At 41.7% G+C, this 23,971-nt stretch overlaps 1 protein-coding gene across 1 annotated transcript in view; it reads left to right on the top strand.

Moving 5' to 3' along the window:
- Dnaaf11 (dynein axonemal assembly factor 11) overlaps window positions 1–13,784 on the top strand; it is a 77,510-nt gene extending 63,726 nt beyond the window's left edge. Inside the window, exons 11-12 of the mRNA XM_042699971.1 lie at window positions 2,465–2,550; window positions 13,607–13,784. Coding sequence (XP_042555905.1) covers window positions 2,465–2,550; window positions 13,607–13,784 — 264 coding nt within the window. The remainder of the gene's footprint in view (window positions 1–2,464; window positions 2,551–13,606) is intronic.
- The last annotated feature ends 10,187 nt before the right edge of the window (window positions 13,785–23,971 follow it).

Here is a 23,971-nt window from a genome sequence, read left to right as displayed (position 1 = left end):
TGAAAGAAAAAAAAAACATTTGAATACATATCTTAGGGTTCATTTCCATAACATCAACTTATCTGACCTTTTCTGCTTGACTCAGACATATACTAGTTATTGCAAATAAAGGAAACCATGGGACCTATGTTTCTTTGGGCCTGGCTTACCACTTAATATAATTTTTCCAAGTCTTTCCATTTCCTAACAAATGGGGCAATGTCATTCTTTCTGATGGAGGCATAGAATTCCATTGTATATATATACCACATTTTCTTGATCCATTCATCTACTGAGGGGCATCTGGGCTGGTTCCATATCTTAGCTATGGTGAATAATGCTGCAATAAACATAGTCGTGCTGGTAGCTGTAGTGTGGTCTTGTTTATAAACATTAGGGTAAATGCCCAAAAGTGGGATTGCTGGGTCATAGGGGAGCTCTATGTGTACTGCTTTCCAAAGTGGTTGAACAAGTTTATACTCCCACCAACAATGCAGTAAGGTTCCCTTCTGTCCACATCCCCTCCAGCATCTGTTGTTATTAGAGTTCTTGATTATAGCCATTCTAACTGGGGTCACAATAACAGTTTTTTTTACAAGTACTTTCAAGTTCCATAGATCAGTGAACCCTCGCACTACCTCCACATTCACTCCCAACCTCCAATAATATGATTCTGAGAGTGAAAAATAATGTAACATCATTAAAATAAGAATTCGCACCTTTGTTCTTGTCCCATAATTGAATTTTCAAGTAGTTGATTGCATTTCTCCCTGCAGATTAGGGAAACCAGCAGTACCACATCTAATTTATTGAACATATTTTGGCCTTCACTACTTTTCCTTCAGTCATCTTTAAACACACTTAAAGAAATGAGTAAGATGATGTAGAAGCTCCGGAGCATGGCTGCCTGTGGGAAGAGCAGCCCGAGACTGCAGGATAGTGGGAAATGGAATCCTGCGGCTCAGAGCCTGCAATTCTTTGCTCAGGAAAATTAGGTCTTTTCAAAAGAGTTTTACCTTGGTTCTTATAAACGTTGGTGGTAAGAAGAATTTACATGTTAATGTGAATATCAGTGTTCACATTTTTCTCACTGTTAATTCCTTAGTTCTCTGTAACTTTTAAAGTTAAAAGGGATCTTTGAAATTAAACGTGCTGAAAATATCTCTTAAAAATAAGGAACACATTTAGATTCTGGAGCACAGCAAATTCCTTGTGAAGAAAAGCTCCAAATTTGTAATTCTATTTGCATTTCCATAAACACAGAGAATCTTTGTCTACACTTATTATGTGACAAATAACAGCGTTAGAAGTGGGGTGTTTGAAGACTCTAATTTTGCACTTGCTCCCATTCTTGTTAGGTTTACCATGTGAAGCAACATAAAAACGTGTACTTGAGACCCCAAATTTTTCCCCAGTGAACTGATATTTTAAATAACACCGGCCCCATTTAAAGTAACTAATACATTAATTTTTTATACACATATATAGAAATGCATATTTATATATGTGTATATGGCCAGACACTGATGGCTCATGCCTATAATCCTGGCTACTCATATGTTTCTGTAATACAGATAGGTTCTCTTCTAAAATGCTTTCCAATAACCACCTCAGCCTTGATGTAATTAATATATGCTAATAAAAATTAAATAACCTTAACTAAAATTCTTTGTGTGCTCGTGAGCAGCCCTGCCTCAGAGGAAGTGATGAAGCATGGCTCATGAAACACATACTACATGTGGTGTAGATAGATATAGGCCTAGCCCATAGTTAGGGCCCAGTGAGGAGTAACTAGTAGATTCTTTCATCCCTTCACATTCTGATGCTCACTGAGCTCATGGGCTGAGTTTGAATAATGCTTACAGTTTGCTTGTTGGATGGCATCAGTCAGCATTGGACTTACTTAATATAAAAGAAGGAGAATGATCCAAGTTTTCTGACCAAGAATAGACCCTCCACTACTTGAGTCCTTCATCAGCTCACAGAGGAAGATGCCTGAGCAAGGCCGCAGGCCCAGGCCTCCTCCGTGGCAGCACAGGCCTATGGATCCCAACACGGCAGCATCCTCATCGCGTCCGTAGCCCTCTCCATGGCAGCGCTTCTCACGCGTTGGTGCTCAGATGGTACTTGTTCAATAAGTACTTCACCAAACCCTTTGGTTTGGGTGTGGCAGTCTTTGCAGAGCTTGTGGCTTTGCAAGTCTGTGGTGAACAGATAGAGTGTGTGATAGAAGCATCTCTGTATTGTGTATCCAGTTAAAGTGATATGATATGCATATCATACACATAGATGACAGACACAGGTGTATGACAGATGCATGTATGTGGTAGATACATGAATGTCATCGCATATTATATAGGTGTACATTATCAGTACATATATGACCATGTATACGTATGTCACATAGATGAATCTCTATGTGTGATATATGCATAGCATATACAATACTGACATGTGTTATATTGGTATGCATTTTTGATTTTAGGTGGGAGAAGTGATCACAGGTGGTGGAGGAGCCTCCAGGTCTGCGAAAACCCCACTGGACAGCAGCAGAGAGCAAACACACAGAAGGTACCGCCTCTCCCGGCTGCCCTCAGCTTCATGACACGTTCTCTTCATTGTCCTTTGTTAGCCAGAATGCAGTTTCCAAAACGATGGACTATTTAAAATTTAAAACCAACCATACCCTAATGTATTCATACTTGTTCCTAAATCCTTAAGACTCTTGATCCCTAAAACACTAATCTGTGCAAATACAGGTTCCATATTTTTTCTGAAATTAACCGTAAGGCTGACAATATCGGCAGCAATGATGGCATATAGTACACACTGTTGTGTCAGGCACTGCTGTGTGTGCTGTTTCCCCCAGCAGCACCTTCCATCCTCTGCTTTCCATCCTCACTCTACAGAGAGGAGCCTGACAGAGGGAAAAATGTCTAGGCCTGAAGGTCTAAAACTACGATGTGAAGGCCATGTAGCCGTGGCCTGCTGAGACAATGCTGCTGGTGCCTGCTCACCCTTCACTCACACACCTTCCTCTAGGGATCCATAGGCAGCCTCGATGCCTCAACTCACAGATCCATAGGCATAAAAGCCCCCTCACTGTCCTCCTGAAAACCTCCTCACCTTCACTTCCTAGCCTCCCCTCCCCATGCCCAAGAGAATATGCACCCCTTCTTGGTATTTCCCCATGTCAGAAACTTTTCTCTGCCTCTCTCTGATTCATGCGACCCTTGTTCTGGCTTCTGGAACACTCCAGACCACAACCAGACTCCCCGAAACATAGCAGCCCCAGTCTTTGTGTTTCTTATTTCTTCTCTACCAAGAGATCTCATTTTCTTCAACCGTCTTTCTATTTCTTATAATTTCCAGACTCTCACCATCCAGATGGTGCAGTCTTCTTTGGACTGAGGCAAGCTATCTTTGTGATACAAGTGTATACACTAGAATTATCACCTATAAAAATACCTGCACAAGATATATATATATATATATATATATATATATATATATATATATATATATATATAAACACTTATATATATATATATTGCATAATAAGGCACTGGGGTATTTCTGTATTCAAAGGCAACTGTTTTAAGTTTTGTAGAGATTTTTAAACCGTGGGATTTTTTGAACAACAGATAGGGAATTAAATTCCTACTGAAAACTGAGTTGCTGTTTTGAACCATGAAATCCATTGATATTTCTCACGTTCGTGATTTCCATTACTGATAGCAGGTTCATGATATCAGGGAACAGTCGCAGTCATAATTAACTCCCAGCATCCTCACCCCATGTGAAGAACCTGACTCATTTGTGGGGAATTGTGTGGATGTAAAGTCAAATAACTGCTCACAGTTTGGAACTGGTTTTCAGACTCCATGAAAACTGTCATTACTGTGATTATGCTTGAAGATACAAGACATCTTAGCGCAATTCTTTTTATTAGTATTTTTGCAGAGCCTTTCTTTTTCATTCTCATTGCCACACATTGAATGTCCGTGTGCACGTTGTTTGAGATGGCCCAGAATCACTGAGAAACTTCCTAGTGCTCATTATGTCCTGAGAGGGCCAATACCTTTGGGAAGCATCCCTATTGGAAAAGTAACTGACCATCAACTTTAAACATGGGTTTGGGATTGGGGGGGCCTGTTGCCTTGTAAAGCAGAAGGACCACAGATACTAGTACTACTCTAGAATGAGGAAAAGGGCCTCATACCTCTCTTCACTAGAGTGGTCTGTTTCTTAAATTGTGGAAACAGAGTGAATGTAAGGATATTCACCCGGAGCAGGGTTTTATCTGTTGTGACTGGTGGACAACATCTGGTGAACTCTTGGGGGCCCATTACATTGTAGTTTGAAATAAGATGCACAACTTATGAAAAATGATGGCATTTGTTGAGTCTATGACACCATCAATTATAAGTAATCATCAAAATAGCAATTTAAAGTCAGTACCATTGTTTCTAAATGACTGAGATTCAATAAGATAACAATCCTCCCAGGTCATAAAGTTGAAGTGGAACCAGGAATATGAAAGTTTGGGCTCACCTCTCATTCCTATCACAGTGTCTCTTAAGGAAGAGAAGATCTTAATGTTTAACTAATCGAAATGGCAATACTTTGATAGTTAATGTTAGGAACCCAATCTGAGTTTGAGGTTATAAAGTAGTCCCTTATGCTGTATGGCTTTGTGGTTTTTGTCTTTCACATTTAATCTGATTAAAATACTGCATCTGTGCATGCACAGAAGAGGAAGAAAGATATGCACAACCACAAGATCTTAGGAAAGAATAAATCTCACTAGAAGAATAAGCATAAGAATTAGGAAAGAATCTGGCATTAACCCATTAAACCATAAAAACCTCTTAAGATAAAGAAGGGAGAAATTGCTGCACACATTTTGCTAAATACATTTTAATAATTACTCTAGATATAAATGATCTTTACTATACAAATAAAAGACACAGACTGGATGACTAGATTCAATAAACTAGAAACTCATTTTCACACATAGCCTCAGAGTAGAGGGATAGAAGATGATGCTTCAAGCAAATGGAATCTGAAAGGAAGCTGGAGTCAGTATACTCATATGACAGTGATGACCCAAAATTAGTTGAAGAGATAAATGGGTTCACTGCAAATAAATAATGTGAATAACCCATCAAGAAGATATGATTGCTAATATTAGGTTCATTAAATGTTAGTGTATGTAATTTCATAAAACAAATACAATTAGACATAAAGGGTCAGACAGGTCCAGATGCAGAAATAGTAGATGATCTCTGTGTTCCGCTTTCTTTCTACCATATTTTTGTTAACATACATTAGTTGTAGAATGGGGTTTCCTTCTGGCATGCCCATACATGCATATGATGTGCCTTGGTCAGACTTACCTGTCCACCATCTACCTCATCATCATTCCCCACTTCCTAAGCCAGTCTCAGCCATCTCCATCTTCACATATCTGCAGTGTGTGCACCACTCACCCTCCTTCCGCCTCTCTGTTCACCCTCTCCCTCTCACTACTGCCCACCTCCTGGACCATTTTACATCCCTGTCACTCATTGTTGTCAAGCGTATTTTAATCCTTAAAGGGAATTTCACCTTGACACATGCAGATTGACCCCTCACCTACCCTCACTTTCCCCATCTCCACACGACCCTCTTATTTCAGAGTTCAGTGGGTTTTGTTTTGCCATCATTACTCATAGATGCAATGCATTTTGAATTATTAGCCATCTAAAACTTTTTCTTCCCACCCAACAAATCTTAAACAGTCCATAGCCCTCTTGGACAAAAACAAGATGTGATTCCTTGAATGAAACTAAATTCCTGAAGGATCTTACCTAAATATGAAAACCAAAATATTCCTTTAAGTGTTTTCTGCAATGCATACTCAGTGGTTATGAAATGCTTTAGGTTATACGTATTATAGAATATGTATACGTTTACTCAGGGTCTATTAATTTTAAGTGTGTGATATTTTTGATACTATTATAATTATATTTTATATTATTCATTGTCTTTTGCTAACACGTAGATTTGCATTTCCTTTGTTATCATGGCAAAATACTACAAAGTGACCATTCTGACCCCTTGAAAGTGTGTGGTTCACTGACATTCATTTGGGTCACAGTGCTGAGTAACACATCACCACCATGTAATCCATTGTATAATTGATTGTGTACCTAGGAGACTCACAAGCTGTCTCTTGTTTTTTTGTTCTTTTGTTTTTAATCTGAGGGCTCTTTTATTTCTTTCTATAAAGAATGCTTACTTTCCTTCTTCCCAATCCTTATCCCTGGTTTCCTCTTTCTGCCTTACCACACAGAGGTAGGTTTCAGTACAATAGTGCATCATGGCCGTAGGCTACTTTGTCTCAGTGCCAATTCCAGACAGAAGGGTTTCATCATCAGGTCTAACACAGTTGAAGCACAGTAAGTGTGGTTTACAGTACATGCTTTCCTATTGTGATAGCTGATGGTAGTTTTAAATGTTCTTCTGGTTCTTGTACAAAGTGCTTTGTTTTAAAATTTCCTTCACTATTTTGTTGTTGTTGTTGTTTTATCTTGAGCTGGTCTGTGCAGGACAGTTCTCCGGTTTGCTCTCACTCTTGAATGTAGGTGGATCACATCCAGACTGACAGTGTTCTGAGGAGTCTACCTTGAAGCACATGTTTTTGCTCCCTGGCCAAGTACCTACTTCACAGACCTTAGAGCCCCACACTGCTCTCCAAGGCAGTGGACTATGAAGGAAGTTCAGTGTGCAAGAGTTAGCAACATATCTGGGCCCAGAAGGAAAGAACGTGTACCCAGACAAGTTAAATGAAATGTTTTTACTTTCAAAATGGCAGAAGGGAACAAGAGAGGAAAAGAATTCATTGAGAGCTCGTCCTTCAAAGTCCACAGGGACTACAGCTGAAGGACCTCAGAAAGCATCCTGCCCTGGCTTTGTGTCCCAAGGCAGCATCCTACATGGAGCTAACGCACCCAAGGACATCCTGTCACCAGCTGTCAAGGCTCTGCTCTGCCCCATGAAGGCAGCTTCGCTCCAAGTCCCCTGAGGGGGTGAGCAGAGCGCGTTTGTTCTTCATTCATCATTTTTGTTTTCATTTGTTTGGATCTGAGACAGTCTCAAACCCTTGTGAGTGCTGGGATTCCAGGCATGTTTCCAACACACTCAGCTCCTCACTCATTCTTCACACAGAGAAATTGGGGGCACAGTACCCTTGGTGTAGAAACAGTGCCCTGCCGCTCCTGACATGCAAAAGGAAGTGGTGGCCATCCTCTTCCTCAGATTCCATGGGGTCTTCAAACCAAAGCATGACACCAAGGGCTGGCAAATGCCAGGGCTCAGGGGGCCCAAGAGTTCTGCCTCACACTCTTAGTCCTCACTTTCACTGAATTCTAACCTTGTTCCTCCTTGGTGTATTATCAGATCTGCCAAGGCTTTAGGTTTTCAGTAAATGCTGGGAGAGTCTTTGCTGGCTATGCTAGCTTATCATTTTATCAGGAAAGGGTCATCCTTTATGTTCATCGACATAAAGAAATGTTGATGTGTTTTACATCTCAGGATCTCAGTGATTTAGATGTATTCATTTTGTCTTCTGGTTGTTCTTACTAGACTCCAGAGGTTCTGGTTCTGACAGGACAGACAGGTGGAGGGCAGAACTAGAGATGGGTATCTGTCCTGATGCCCTGTGACACTGAGCAGGAAGCAGAGGGCAGACAAGCCCTTCTATTTATTCTGGAAATTAGTGTGGTCCTCCAGTCCCTAGGCTAAGATGCTAATTCCATCGGTGTTTCAGGAGTCCATTCTCCACACAATCTGGAGCAGGTGAGCTACAGAAAGCTGTGTGCTTGCTGTGATCATTGTGTGTTACAAAACCCAGATTACAGCTCCAGAGATAAGATTCTTCCAAGGCAGAGAGGCTGCTTTTCCTCAAAAGCAAGGACAGCATAATTATGATAGAAGGATTTAGATATCTAGTTAATTAAGGCATGGATAATGTCCCTTTTTAAAAAAGAAAATAATAGATTTTAAAATCAGAGTTTTATTTAACAGCGACTGTTAACACTGTCCTTGAAAATCCAACTGCCTATATTTGTATTAGGAAATATTTGTGTCAGTGATCATTGTTATTATGTTATTAGTATTAACACAATTAAGGAACTCTCCAACACGATAGCTATAGTTAGAATAATTTAATCACAACTGGTCTAGGTTGTATCTAATTGTGTAAAGATTAACTCCAGGCAGTAGGATTCTGGCCCTCAGGCAGGAGAACTTCTATGTCTTGTGTTTCAATATTTGTACCTGACTCATATTGTTTAGGTTGAATGTGTCTACAACGACTACAGATCAACTTTAAACTTGGGGTGTTGAATTACCCCATTTGACAAATCAGTGGAGATTAGAGGTCCTGTGTTTGGCTCAGAAGCTTGAGAGTCAAGGCATCAGGATAGCATCTCTGTGGTCTGCTTGGCTTTGTTCCTTTTAATGTCACTGACTGACTTATGAAAAGGCATATACCAGTTTTCCCTGGCCTGGTCCCCAGAGCCTGTGAATAGTAGCCTTCAGTAGCCAGGGAGTCTGCCTATAGGTAATGCCAAATGACTTTACAATAGGGAAAGGGTCTCAGAGTAATCAAGAAAGAAGAAAGCAGAAGAGCTAAGCTCAGAATGATGGAAGGGATCATATGCCAAGGAATGTAGGTAGCCTCTGGGGAAAACTCCAGAAGGACACAGGCACCCTAATGTGGTATTAGCCTGGAGAGGCCCATGGTAGATGTCTAACATACAGAACTATGAGATAATGTGCATTTTTCTAAGCCACTAAGTTGTGGTGATTTCTGTGTGTGCACTAAGGCATGATCAGTTTGTGTATGTACTCTATACTGAGCAAATCAGAGAAGGCAGCATTCCAGATCCTTCTCCTTTCTTTATCATTGGATCCTGTGAGCTCTTCCCTTCTAGCTCTTCATAAAGTATGCAATAGGTTGTTGTAAACCATCATTGCTGAGCTGTGGCGCACCAGCACGCATTCCTGCTCTCTAACTGTATTACACTACTGGACTTCAAGCTTCCCCTTTCCTTCCCCAGTCTCCAGTAAGTACTATTTTATATTCAGATCAACTATTTTTTTGCTTCCACAGAAGAGAGAGAGCATTCGGTATTTCTTTTGGGGACATGATTTCTGATTTGTTTTACTTTACACGGTGGCTTTCAGTTCCATCCACTTGGCTCCAAGTGTCAGGATTTTATTCAATTCGTTTTAGGGCTGAGTAATGGGCCATTGTGTGCACAAGTGGCATTTTCCTTCATCGTTCATCTGCCCACAGACTCCTAGGTTGACCTGACGTCCTATCAGTTGTGCATCCACAGGAGGTAGCCATCTCACCTCTTTGTTGAAAGAAATGCATCTACTTGTCCTAGTGTAGGAGATGGTTGAGGTTACTTGAGATCTATTCTAGTGCTGGAATCCCACTTTCCCTGAGATCCAGGTTATCTGCCAACACCCAGTCATAGAACAGAAGATGGGGTCTACCGAGCAGGTGGACACTGCTCCAGGGCCTGCGGCTTTCCCATCTACAGTTGGCACCTAGTAGGAGCGTGGTCACTGGAAGGGACACAATGGGGTATATGGGTCCTAGAGTGCTTAGACAGTCTCTTTTTCATCCCATGATGCTTGGATCATATAAGTCACAACCATATGATCTGGGTGTTTTTCTTATACTTGAATTCTTGAATTATACCCAATAAAAAAATTTCAAAAGATATTAAAAGTGCCATACATTGAGCGATATATCTTTGCTCAATCCGTCCTGAGCCTGACCCTCAGCTCCATCTCCCCTCTAACTCCTGACCTTCTCTCCCAGTCACCCCAGGTCACCCCAGGGATGAGTATAGGGCAGATGGGGCTCACTGATGGTGTAAACGTGGACAAGGATGGAGAACTCTCATGATTGCCTCTTTCAGCTGATCAGAGACGTTGTATCAGTGGACCAGGGAAATTACCTCATTTGAACACACATCATACAGCCATAAAAGCAGCAATTACTGTGATTATAAAGTCTCCTTTCGTTGGTGATGGTCATGTCTTTGTCATTCAGCATGAGTTTCCTGGGAGGTAGAGACTTTTGTGATTTTCTCCTTTCATTTTCCATCTCCAGAACCTGCACAAACCTGGGTACATCATAAGCACCTGTTGAATGAATAGATAAATGACTTGTGGTCAGCTAGGAAAAGAGAAAGTAATTAGTTTCACTTGCAACCAAAAACAATCGAAGGGAACTGAAACTTGAATTAGCAGGGTGCTAACAAGGAACAATGTCACCGTTCTATTTTCTAACTAAATTTACCTAACACTCAAATAAAAGTAATGATTTAATATCATTCCTGTCCTTTGGAAACAAATCACTGGCTCTAACATTCCTAAAACAAAACACACTCCCTAGTGCCTGGGCATCCCTAGAGAAAAGAAAAACATGATACAGTGAGGTGCTCCAGTTCCCAAGATGTGGGGAAGTAGCGCTTGCCGTATACAGAAAGACTCTCCTTGTCTGAAGTGCAGGTTCTTCTGCAGGCACTTCCTCTATGTGGGCACTTGGAGCATCCATCCTGCCCTCAGCTACCAAGGCCTCACCTCAAGGTGACTGGGCTGGATAGGAATCCCCGTCCTACTCTGCCAGCCTTGCAGCCTCATTCTCTGACTATGTTCCACTCAGAGGGGACAGTACAAATGACTCCTTACTACTTGTCTGAACTGTTCTTCTGAAAATCCTTCCACCTCCAGAGCTAGCAACTTCCACTCCTTTCTCAGTGCCAGGTTCCCAGACCCCTTCCTGCATGATTCCTCCCCTACATGCATCACTTTGCCCTGGACACAATGCTTCCGCAGCATCTGCTCATCCCGTCTGCAGAGCGGAAAAGCTGAGTGTTCTTTGGTTATGGGTAAAATCTATGCCTTTCCCTTAAATGAATGTCTAGCACTGAACCCAGCACTAGGCACTTGGAAGATGTGCACAGAAAAATCATGCTGCACCGATGGACTGTGTTCCACTGACGACCACTCCCCCCACTCTTGCTGGAAGTCTGCTGAGCTTCTTCACTGCTCTGTGTCCTGACCCTGTGTCTGATTCCCTAGTTGACAGCAGCTCTGTTTATTGTCATCCCTACTTTACAGATGTGTCTTTGGGGATACTTAGCGGCTTGATGAGAGCCAGGATTTTGTGCCATAACCTAGATACACTACTGCCCTCTGCCTTCCAGTAACCGATTTTGCTTCCTGATCACAGGAAGCAAGTAAAATGATAGCCACCTACTGTGGTTATGACACAATTGCTTTCCTCATTAGTGCTGATTGAGAGAACTTGTTTATGGTCACTGTCTGCTGCCCATGGTGCCTGGCTTCTTTCTGAGGAACAGGCTGAGCAGTGCTGATACCTGAGACATTGTTTTGCTATGTGGTTGGGGCTGACAGTCATCCTCCCTCCCTCTGGGTCAGAAGGAGGGGATGATGGGATTGTCAGAGAATTTGATGATGAAAGTAAAGGCCTCTGCACAGGGCACAACCCAGGAAACACTGTGTGAGTCCCCAACAGGACACCAGGTTTAATGACTCATTAGTACTCAGGATCTAGCATATAATCCTACTCATGACTAATGTTTATTTCCACGAAAAGAGCACAAAGCAGCCTTGGCAAAAGGCAAAGTCTAGAGAAAGCCAGGTGTAAGTTTATAAGAGTTCTTTCCCTGTGGAGTGACACAGGACACACCAAATTCCTCCTTTAGCCCGTTTTGTTGGCACATCTGAGAAGCTTTGATAGAAGTTTGGGCTAAGATTTTCACTGGAGGCTGGCAGGCACCCTCTGCCTCTCATGGATACAAGTTCTGCACACCCAGAAGGAAAGTATAAGCTGTATTGTTTTACACATTGTTCTCCCTCATTATTTATGGAGAGTCTGATATCAATGTTGGAACTATTGATCATCAGAGACCCTGACTTTCAGACCTTCCTAATGGTAACAAGCTCTGGTTTGCTGTGTTCAGCCACTAACCTTGTGATAGCTCCTGTCTACTGTGAATCCAGAGGATGAGCAGTACTGTAGCTGAGGCTTGAAATCTCTGTTCGTTTAAAGGCAGAGGATTCATTAAATACCACAGTATAGAGGACTCACTATGTACCACACTATGGAAGAGTCAGGTTCTGTATCTGCAGCAGGCATTTATCTGAGCCCTAGTTTCTTCTTTGCCACTCAACTGCATCCTTAAGCATTTCCATCCCACCTTCAGATCCTAACTTTTCCACCCCTCCAGAGAAGGACCAGCCACTCTACCTTCTTTTTGGAGAATTTATAACATGCAAGCTGGGTCTTCAGAATTCACTATTTTTTAGTCTGTGTAAGTTGTATATTTTTCTTTAACAAGTCCATGTGTATTAATCAAAATCTTGAAGGAAACTAAAATCTGAAGTGCCACCAAGAGCAGAGTGCAGAAGTGATGACCAGGGTTACAAGAACAATAGAGAGTTTACACTGTCACAAGGGAACTGAATCTCATCTCCCCAACAGAAAGCACCTACTGGGTGCATCAGAGAACATCAATTGGAGTTCCACATGAGATGGGTTGTGACTTTTTTATGTCTGAGATAACTTTTTATGTAATTTCATTATCTTTCCACAATACATACAAGATGAAAAAAAAAAAAAACAAAGTATTTGCCTAAAAGGTCTTAGTATTATAGAAAAATAGACTAATAATGTGGCAATTACCCAATGCTATAATGAGTTCTGCACTGCCCTGTGAGACATTACACGGAGCTTTGTCTGTGCGTGAACAGAGTGACTAGCATAGCACCTAGAATATAGTGACACTAACCTGAATCTGTTGAATGAGTAGGCAGTGATTCTAAAACAATTTGACTGAGTACCAAAGTCACTGAGAGGGGTCTTTATAAATGTACAGATCACTTGGCCAAGCTCCAAAGGTACTGAATAGAAGTTGCAGGACAATAACCTAGGGATGTGTGTCATCCACAGTTTTATCTAAGACCATGTCATTGGGAGCCATTGGCTAAAACAGGTTCTTCGTGGTTCTGATCAGTTCTGGGTACTCCTGAAAGAAGTGAGCAAAGGCAATAGGAACAGGTACTTATGGGAGGGAGATGGGGGGCTGAGCTTTTCTGTATGCCTGAACTTCTGGCCTAAGTGCCTCTAGCAAACCATTTAGCCTGGTTAGGAGTAACACTTGCCTGGAGTTAATCTGTTATTGATCTTGGCTGTGTGACTTTCCCTGATGTATCGTTTCAATTATTAAAAAAAATTCTGAGGTAAGCAGAGCCTCCAGGTGACCTCTCTTCCGACTGTCTGTGCATTATTAACGCAGCTCTGCAGAACTTTTTAACACTTTATTTATCTGTACAAAATCTTGTTTCTACAGACAGTGTTCTGCATTACTTGAAGCTGGAGTCAATTTCTTGTTTTTTGTTGTTGTTGTTTTTTTTTTAAATCTCCGTGCCATATGGGTAGCACTTTCTAATGCTTGCTGAATAAATGAGTTGATCCTATTTGAAACTATGTTTTTAAAGGATGCAAAGTTAATTTTCACTTTTTCTGTTGTAGAAGCAAGCAAACTGAGAAACTAGAAGTTGATCCAAGCAAGCATTCATGCCCTGATATAACTACCATAGTTCAAGAAAATCAGCATGCACCCAGAAGGTTGAGATCGGAACCCAAAACTACACCTAGTGAGGAACATCCAGGCTTTGAAGATAACCCAGAAGTTCCTCCCCTGATCTGAAATCACAGGCCGCATTGCCATGGCTCTGTGACCCATTAGGCCCACATTTTTCAGTGTGAAGAATAAGCATATGTTATTTATGGAGCAAGCACAGAATTAACTATTATTATTACCACTTTATTGTGGAAACTCCTCCTTTGAATAGTAATAGTCTTGAGTTTGAAATTAAAGTGTATACCTTCAATAAGCCGACTCATGATTTGCCTATAATGAAAGGGGGCTGGTGACAATATTCGGTAACATGGCAGAACTATTACATGAAGTATTGATTATAAGTCACAAAATGTCTGCTTATGCAAGAGATTCAGGATTATTGTGAAAGGACTGATGATTAAATTGGAATATGAGCAAATTGGTGGAGTTTAGAAGTTAAAACCATAACCTAGACCCAGTTAGAATGCTTCCATGTAGTTTTATTTGGGGTAAGTTTTCATTTTATTGTAAAGATGAGTAAGGTAATGAGTCCATTTCTTGTCGAGCATTGTTCCCCGTCCTTTGTATTTCTCCCACTATCTCATCCACAGTGCTTCAAGCGTCCCTTTCAGTGTCTGCTTTCACTGACTAGTGTTCAATGGCAAGAATATGAATTTTGGCATTGGCCACTGTATATCTGGGTTCCAGCTGTGTCACTTCATAAAGACCTTCAGTGAGTTCTTTCACTCATCGGTCCTTAGTGGAGTGGTCTGTAACATGGGATATTTGCCTGTCAGTTCATCTCACAATCATCTCTGCATGTAAATGAAGAGGCTCTCATATTCAGAGCCATTTTTTTCTCCATCTTCCCTTTCTCTTCTCCTCCTCTTTCTTTCCTATTTCTTTAGTTCCTATTCTCTTTTTCCTTCTCTTCTTCTTCCTCCCATCCTACTCTTCTTCTACTTCCTTACTTCTTTGATATTGTCATAGCTTGACTGTGAAATGGATCCCTCAGACTCAGGGGCTGAATGCTTGTTCCTACCTGGTGGTACTCTTCGGGGAAGAGGTGGAAACTTTGAAGAGGTCACAACTACCCAGAGGAAGTAGGCTACTGAGGGTGAGCTTTGAAGGTTACACTTGGTCCCTGCTCCCTGGTCCCTTCCTTTCTTCCACTTTCTGTCTGCCATGAGGTGCATAACTTCCTTTCATGATGTTCTGCCCAACTTCATGGCGCCAACAGACCATGGCTGAGTCCTCTGAAACAACAAGCCAAAGAAGCCTGCCGTCCTTTTGTTGTTCTCTCAGCTTCTTGGTCCAGAGAGACACACAGCCAACAAAGAAAGATGTTTGCCTCCTCTTCATTTGCTAGAAAACTGTGAATATAATAGTCTATGTAAACTACAGAAAAAATTATTCTCTATTCTAGCAATTAAATACGAGTTCCTCAAATGCATGTCTTCAGCAAGGATTCCACCCACTACAGTGTGAATGTAGTTCAGGTGTGTCTCCCAGAATGGTTATGTGTTGAGAACCTGGTCCCCATGGCAATGGAATTGTGTGGAACCTTTAAGATGTAGAACTGGATGGGATTTCCTTAAGTCATTAACCTCAAAAAGGAATGCCAGAGATCAGGCTAGAACCAGGAACTGGGAAGAGAAGCCTGGAGATAACTCTGAATAGGACACAAAAAGATTTCAGGTGGAAGAAACATCAGCTCCGCCCCTCTCCTAGTTACACATCAGGAAGCCTGATAAAGTCACATGGGAGCAATTCTATTTGTGCCAGACAAGAACCCAGAAGTCCTACTCTTGAACTCAAACAGAAAATGGCTGGGAGTGATTGCCAAGGCCCAGAGAGACAGACAGGGCAGTGGTGACCCCCACAAGGCCAGGACATTGCTCCTGGGATAAAGCCCACACCAGGCTTCCTATGGGAGACATGGTAAGCCACCTTACCATCTCTTCCCTCTTTTCTTCCCCTCCTATATCTTGCTGAGCTTTGCACTGGCCAAAGCTACTGGAAACTAGGGAAAAGGCACTGTGGCTAGAGTCCATTGAAGTTGTGCTTTTGTGCACTTAACAGTAAAGAAGGGAATGAAAGGGGTCTGCACACCCTTCCCCTTCTTGCCTGTATTACTTCAACTTGCCCAACCCCTATCCTACTGGAAGAGGGGCCTAGAGATCAAGAGAGGAGCAAGTGTTCAGGATAAGAAGTAAGAAGGGGCCTGGGACAGGGGCTCAGTGGTAGAGTGCTTGCCTTGCATATGAGGCCCTGGGTTTGATACCTAAGCACCACATAAACAGAAAGAGCCAGAAGTGGCACTGTGGCTCAAGTGGTAGAGCACTTGCCTTGAGCTGAAGAGCTCAGGGACAGCGCCCAGGCCCAGAGTTCAAGTCCCATGATCAACACCACCAAAATAAAGAAAAAAGAAAATATGAAAGACCCCTGGGTCCTCATTGTTTCAGCTGCAGGATTTCAACCTCAGCAGGCTACCACAACAACATAACACCATGGGAGTGGCTGAGAAGATCAAATGCCAGGGTTTTGATTGTTATTCGAACAGAATCATGAAGAATAGAGACTCGAGCTAATGGCTCATTCCTATAATCCTAGCTACTCAGGAGGCTGACATCTGAGGACTGTGGTTTGAAGCCAACCCTGGTCAGGAAAATCCATGAGACTCTTATCTCAAATTAATCACCAAAAAGCCATAGGTTTAAGTAGTAGAGCACTAGCTTTAAGCACAAAAGCTCAGGATTGGCATAAAAAAGGTAAAAAAGAATGTGGACTCAAGGCTCAAGGGCAATCTTTGTACCCAAGACAAAGAGTATGTCATGGAGTCTGCTTAAATCTTCTTTCAGAGCTAGATGGTCCACTCTACTGAGGGCAGGCAAAGATGTTGCAGGAGACAGAAGACACGCTGTGTTCACATCTCACCTGCAAGCTGGCCATTCGCTCTCAAGAGTATGCTAATACCTCCCAGTCCCCAAATCCAGTTTGGTACCTTCTCTGCCTTTGCTCCTTTCTTAGTCTTTTGCTTTCCTTTCACAAGCCTCCTTTGGAGATGTGCATGTGTCTCCCTCCACCACGCGCGCGCACACACACACACACACACACACACACACACACACACACACACACACACACACACACACACACACACCAGCACTTGTACCATCCTCCCTGCCTCCAGGAGAAAGAAACTCTGGCCTGACACTCATCTTCCCGTGAACTTACCTTTAACTGGCTTGCCAGATTCCTCCTGAGCTGCCGTCCCCAGAGTCCATGGCATCCCACACAGTTGTACAGGACCTGCGCTCCACTCTCGGCTACCTGGAAGAACTGCATGGGAACCTTGCGGTGAGCGGTTGCCAGAGCCAAAAGACAGCCACCAACAGCAAGTCCTGGAGGAGGTGAGTGTGAAACTGCAGGCTCCAAGTGCAAGTGCTGGGCCTCAATTACAGGAGACTGCCCTGCACTTGACAGCTGGGGATGTGACATGCAACGTGTGTCTGTCACTGTTTACAGTCTGTCACCGCCTGCCTGACACATTTGGATGGGAAGTGCTCCCTTGTCTCCAATTGACGCATGTCAGGCCAATGTGTCTGCCACTCTGTGGCAGACCTCAGCTAAAATTAGCTGTTCTTTTATACTTCTACTCCCTAATTATCCTAATTACTCTTCCACTCATCTGGTCTGGTGTTTTCCTTATAACAGAGACAACTTCACTTTGCCCACTGCTTGGTGCCCTTGCTCAATACACAAGAACTGAGCACCTATTATGTGCAAAGATACCTAGTGGGTGCCTGGAAAGACACTCCCTCTCTCTGGCTCTTGTCTGTCTGCTGAGGACTCCACTGGCTCTATTATGTCCAGCCATCACAGAGGCCACTGCCTAGTCCTCCTCAGTGACCCTGGAACACACTTTCTATGGTTTCTTCACCCAGCCCAACACCGACACCAATAATGTCCACAAATTCTCTACTCTAGGCCTTGGATTGTGCCTTTCATTCTGTCTTCTCTTAAACAATGAGCAATTTGTTCAGCATTCAGTGCAGTGTCTTCTTCCTAATTCTGCTCTGCTGCTTTTACTTTTCTTCTAGCTTTTATAATTGACTTTCGAATTATCCAGATTGGAAAACATCATCTCTGATTCCAACGTTCAACATTCAGTTGTCAACAAAAGCATGTCACTGCCATCTCAAAAGAAGCACTTCTACTTTCCTCACACATTTCAATGTCTGCCTTCCAGCTCCATTACCGGCTGTCCCAGGCTTACCCCTTCTCATGCTCCTCCAACTAAGTGCCCCATCCGCTGTCTTACAGAGCGCAAGTCTGAGCACACTAGGTACAAGTCCTTCTTACCTACTACATGAGGTCTGTTGCTACTCCTGAGAGCCAAATGGGGCTTCTGTGTCCACTGTTCCCTGTCCGTAAAATGACTGGTTTATGGTGAACAATGTGTATGTGGGGGGGAGGCTCAGGTGAGCACCCCTCAAGGCTGGATAGGAGAAGGATAGAGTTGGGAAGGCCCAGGGTAAGGGTGGAAGCCCTGGTGATGGGAGGGAAGGCAAGAAAAAGCAAGCACTTGTTTCTTGATAAAAGAGCATCACCTGGTGGAATAACCTTAACAAATGGATTCCTTTTCAGGGAGAAATGAAATCCACCTAATGGACCACCATCTTGCCTCTGTTCCACTAAGCCAGCACATGGTCCATCCTGCAGTCAAGGCAGAAACTGCTGACCATGATGACCCAGGAGTGCCCTTAGGACCCCCTGGGTATGGAGACTCACTGTTACTCCATTCATTTGCACCACCAAAGGTGGAATGCCTGCACTAAATGCTACCCAACATGTCATCTGTACACAGTGATAAAAAAAACCAGCCATTTTGCTTATGCTCTCTGCTGCTGTGGGTCAGAAATACAGACAGGATGAATAGAGTTAGTTTATCTTTTCTCTTCTGCATCTGGTACCACAGCTTGGAAGATCCAGAAATGGTGGTAACTTGATATCTTGGACTAGAACCTTCTAGAAGAGTCTTCACTCATACACTTAGAAGTTCCCACTGACTTTTTATTAGACCTCAACTGAGATGGAAATCAGAGAAATCATGTATGTCCACCAGCTACTCTAGGTTTCTTCAGAGCACGACCATTTGATTCTAGGAGAGCAATGAAATGTGTGTTCATTTAACCTTGCCTTGGGGTTTACTCAGTGCCCTCTGTCACACCCTATTGGTCAGGGTAATTTCAAAGGCCACCTCCAAGTTTACCAGGAGAGGATGCCACCTCCAGCTGGAAGAGGGGCAAGGCTCTAGAAGATCCTTTGAAACAAAAGATCTCTGGAAGATGCCTTGCCTGTCAACGGGCCTCCTCCCCTATGAAACTAAGATTTCTTTCAGGCAACATCATGTTACTCTTCCTCTTAAGGAAAAGAGGCCCTGGTGCCTCTCCTGATTTTGTATGGTGGGAAGAGATGCACATTTAGTTTCACCACAAGACCATTGCTATAACCAACACCACTACCTGCCTCTTCTTCTGTGAAAGATCTATAAATAAAATATTACAAATCAATGCAAGGCCAAATAAAGATTCTCATAGTGACTTTTACGTGTTATTCAGGATTATGAATTGTCTCATTGAATGATTCTTAAGTTATTCAAATAAAACTAGAAAACACATTTTGAAATTGTTCCTTTTGCTGTATTTAAGTAATCTTGACCTGAGGTCTGTGCCTCCCCATGCATTAGCTTTAGGCTTTTTCTGTAGTGTCTTTGCATTATGTCTAATGGGACTCAGGTTTCCCAAGGCAGCATCTTGTAGAGTCCTCTGGGATCACTATCATGTCCTTAACATAGATTTGTTTAACCACAGCCCTACAAGCTGATGAAAGAACTCCAGCCTTGTGCCAGATGTTCCTTGGAAATTCCTCAGGGTCAGGGTTCTTCTACTCAGCTACTCAAAACTCTGGAGACACCACTTCAGCTTTCAGGCTCCACTGCTGGTCCTTGGACTGCACCACAGAACAAGCAAGTATTCCCACACCCTAATCCTTGCAGAACTGCTAACAAAGTTCTATGAGCAAAGTGGTGTTAATGTAAACACCACATACAGGCCAATAATTGAGACCAACACAGATCCACAGAGTGCAGGCACAAAGGCTCTAGTGGGGCATGCCTAATTCATGAGATCTACTATGAGCCCAGAGATTCGTGTGATCAGAATCAGGGTTCTAGGGTTTCCACCTCACGATCCATGTGGGATATACCAGGGGACATTGTGAGACATTTAACTTCACTGTAGCCCTCAGAGGTTCCAATATGGCAAGTACCCACTGTCTACACCTTGGCAAGAAACTCACAACCTGCTCACAAATCCACCATGAGTCTCATGCAACTGTGAGTACACTGAGAGCTAGAAGTCTTCTTTATTACTCTCAGCCTCTATTCCTTATAAAACATCAACTACATCTTTTACATGTAATCTCCCCACCTTCCCTCAATAACTTTTCCCATTAAATGTAGCTACCTTTCTTCCTGCCTTATAAAACCATATACTTTGTACTACTATTTTCCATTACCAGTTTTCTTAACTAAGACCATGAAAACACATTTTTTGCTTCTGTACCTGGAAAAGTAGCAGTGTTTGGTTTCCATTAGGGACTGCCAGAATTTATCAACTGGAACAGCTTTTGCAACCAACCTTCCTTATTCTTAGCAAAGAAGACTGTACCCAATGTCTTGAGGATTGAATATGATATTTTGACTATTGAGCCACAATCATCCAGACAAGTGACAAAAAGATACACAACAACCCAGCCACTACTTAGTCTTCAATTGCCTCTGAGAAGTCTCTAGCTTAAAGACACAGGAGAAGAAAACTTTATATATAAATCCCAGTGTAAAAACAAAAAATCCTTGAAAGCACAAGTCAATATGCTTCCTTAAAAAACCACAATGACGGATTTAAATGATAGTGAAGAGAAATAAAATTTCAAACAATGAATTCAAGAACACAATGACAAAAATGATTCATGAAATTTAAGAAATGACATATTAAGCAATTGGATGAATTCAGAGAGGATACAAATAACAGTTCCAAGTAAATTCAAATGAACAGCTGAGTGAACTAATGATGACAATTCATAAAAATTCAAGAATTTTTGAATTTTTATTGAAGCATTCAATAAAAATATAGAAATCTTTAAGAGAAATTCAGATTGAAATCTTGGAAATCAAGAGCTCAAAAACCCACATAAAAACTGAAGCCCAATTAATAGAACAGAGAAAGTTGGAAAAGCTAACCCAGAATGATCAGATCAGCCCAAAATATTGACAAAAGTTATTTATATTTGGAACACCATGAAAAAAACAAACATAGGGCTAATGGGTATTGATAAAGGAGAAAAGATCTAAATAAAACATTTTCAATAAAGTAATAGAAAACCCCAATGTAAAGAAAAAGAGGGTCACTCAGGTATAGGAGGCTTTCAGAACACCAAATATGCAAGACTAAAAAAGAAATAATCTCAGACACATTATAATTAAAATACAAAATATACAGAACAAAGATAGCATTTATTGAAAACTGTAAAAGTTGTGAAAACTCTCATGGTAAGGGCAAACCCCTCACGATATAAGCAGATTTCTCAGAACAAATTCATGATGAAAGGAGAATGTGAAGTGACATATACAAGTCATGAAAAACATCAATTATTTACTTCAGCAAAGCTGTCTTTCATAGTTGAAGGATAAATGTAAACTTTCCATGATAAACAAAAATGAATGGAATTTCTGACCATCAAACTAGCACTAGAGAAGATACTTAAAGGAATCCTACACACAAAAGATATAGATAAATTCCCACAAGAAACCTCAAAAAAGAATAAACCCTACTATTTAAATAGAGTAGTAAATGAGAAAGAGTAAATTAGTAAACAACAAGATAACAGGAAATAGAACATATCTTTCAATATTAATACTGAATTCTGATGTTCTCATTTCCCTAATCAAAAGTTGTATCAGTTCCCTAATGGACAGTTAGATTACAAAACAAGATCTGACAATTTGTTGCTCATAAAAACATACCTCTCTGGGCATGGATGGCTTATGAATGTAATTCTAGCAACTCAGGAGGCTGCGAACAGTTCAAAGCCAGCCCAAGCAAGAGAGTCTGTGAAACTCTTACCTCCAATAAACTATTCAGAAAAAAAGCCAAAAGAAGTACCTCACTCAAGTGGTAGAGTGCTATTCCTGAGCACAAAGAGGCTCAGGGCAGTGCCCAGGCCAAGTTCAAACCCCAGGACTGGCAAAAAAACAAAACAAAACAAAACAAAAAATCAACAACATCTCACTGGCAAAGACAACTATAAGTTTAGTGTGAAAGGTTGTAAAGACTTTTTTCTAAGCAAATTGATGCAGGAATAGCTATCCTTATATCCTATGAAATTAACAAGTAAAAGAAGAAAGGAGGAAGGTCAGCTCACTTTAATAAAGGAATCACCTATCAACAGAAAATGCTCGCTATTTTATGTACCAAATGTTGACACATCCAAGTTCATTAAACAAGTACTTCTGGATTTACAAGCACTGACACCCCCCAGTACACTAATAGTGTGAGACTTCAATACCCTACTCTCAACAATAAATCATACAAACAAAAGGTTAAGAAAATATTTTAGAACTAAATGAAACAATAAACAAGTGGGTTTAACAGATATATACAGACCATTTCATCAAGTAGATGCACCATGCATATTCTTCTCAGCTCCACAGAACTTTCTCCACAACAGATCAATTATAGGACATAAAGCAGGTCTTAGAAAGCACAAGAAATTGAAATAACCCCCTCTATTTCATCAGACCATAAAGGAATTAGACTAGAACTCAATATAAAAAAACACAGAAATTATTCAAACAGATGGAAACTGAACAACACCTGGTCAAATAGCCAGGGAAAATTTGAAGAAACAACAGGAGCATTAAAAAATTGTACCATTTATGTATATATTTGACTGCGTCTGATAAGAAACGTCACAGATAACTGGCTAATAAATAAGAAGTCTATGATGTCTGAAGTTAGCCCTCCTACGCCAGTCTGATGACAGAGAACTGATTATTTCTATCTTCCTGCACTGTAGCCGCCAGAACTTCTATATATCATGTCACCATTCCAGTTGGAAGAAAAATCAAGAGGAGCAAAAGGGTAAGCGGGCTTTTTCACCCCATACCAGGTCAAATTCATGCTTTCTCTTACTAGCCAAGACACTAACAGATAGCCACAGAGGGAGGGTGCATGGGAGGCTGGAGATAGGTAGTTTTTGCCTGTGCAGTCTTTTGCTTATCTTTTAACTATGCAGTTTCCACAATTCTTCAGGTGATCCTGCACTGGATAGTATCCCTTGACCAATGTCTGATGGGACCGCCTTTGACTCCAGTTCAGTGCCCTGTACAATGAGAAGATGATAGGACCAAAAGAATTACTGGTCTATAGACTCCATTTGAAGAATGTTTCTGTTGTCTGGAAATGACTCATTTCTGAATTATTTATAATGTGCCTATAATGGGTCACCACAATCCCATGCACGTCACATACAGAAATGACTAGTCCCTTAAATAACATGCTGCTGGGAATAGTATCCCCATTTCTTCAGAAGGAAAACACAGAATTCACATTTCTTTGCTAAAGTAGGCTCTGGATGAAGCATCAGTTCTATCTCCCTTCACTGGAACCTATGTGCTTCCCATTACACGGTTGTCTTATATATACCACACATCTGCATTTATGATGAGAATACACTAATTTTCAAAGCTGTGCACTGAAGATCAGGGTCTCCTTCCAGTGACAAGTGTAGAATCCCCACTGCCTTCCTGGTGCCAAAACACTGAAGCGCTTATGTATGCTATTGCAATGCCTCTTTAAATCAACCATTCACTCCTCCCTGCTTCCATTAATTAGGTTGCTAAGCTGGCACCGTGAAGTGGTGCTACAGTGTCCCCAAATTAATAGTGCCTCATCAGCACCAAGGCAGGGTGTGAAATTATGTCTGAAGCATTACCTGAATGCAGTTAGCACCCCCTCAGCTGCTGACTTCAGACAAGAACTAGCACTCAAGCAGAACCATCAACAGAACCATCAACTGAACTGGAGTCAAAGGCGGTCCCATCAGACATTGGTCAAGGGATACTGTCCAGTGCAGGATCACCTGAAGAATTGTGGAAACTGCATAGTTAAAAGATAAGCAAAAGACTGCACAGGCAAAAACTATCTATC

Source organism: Dipodomys spectabilis, unplaced genomic scaffold, assembly GCF_019054845.1.
Source record: "Dipodomys spectabilis isolate Male_0828 unplaced genomic scaffold, ASM1905484v1 ptg000264l, whole genome shotgun sequence".
NCBI classification, from domain to species: domain Eukaryota; kingdom Metazoa; phylum Chordata; class Mammalia; order Rodentia; family Heteromyidae; genus Dipodomys; species Dipodomys spectabilis.
The sequence above is the reverse complement of the archived record's forward strand: the minus strand, read 5'-3'. Positions and strand labels throughout refer to the sequence as shown.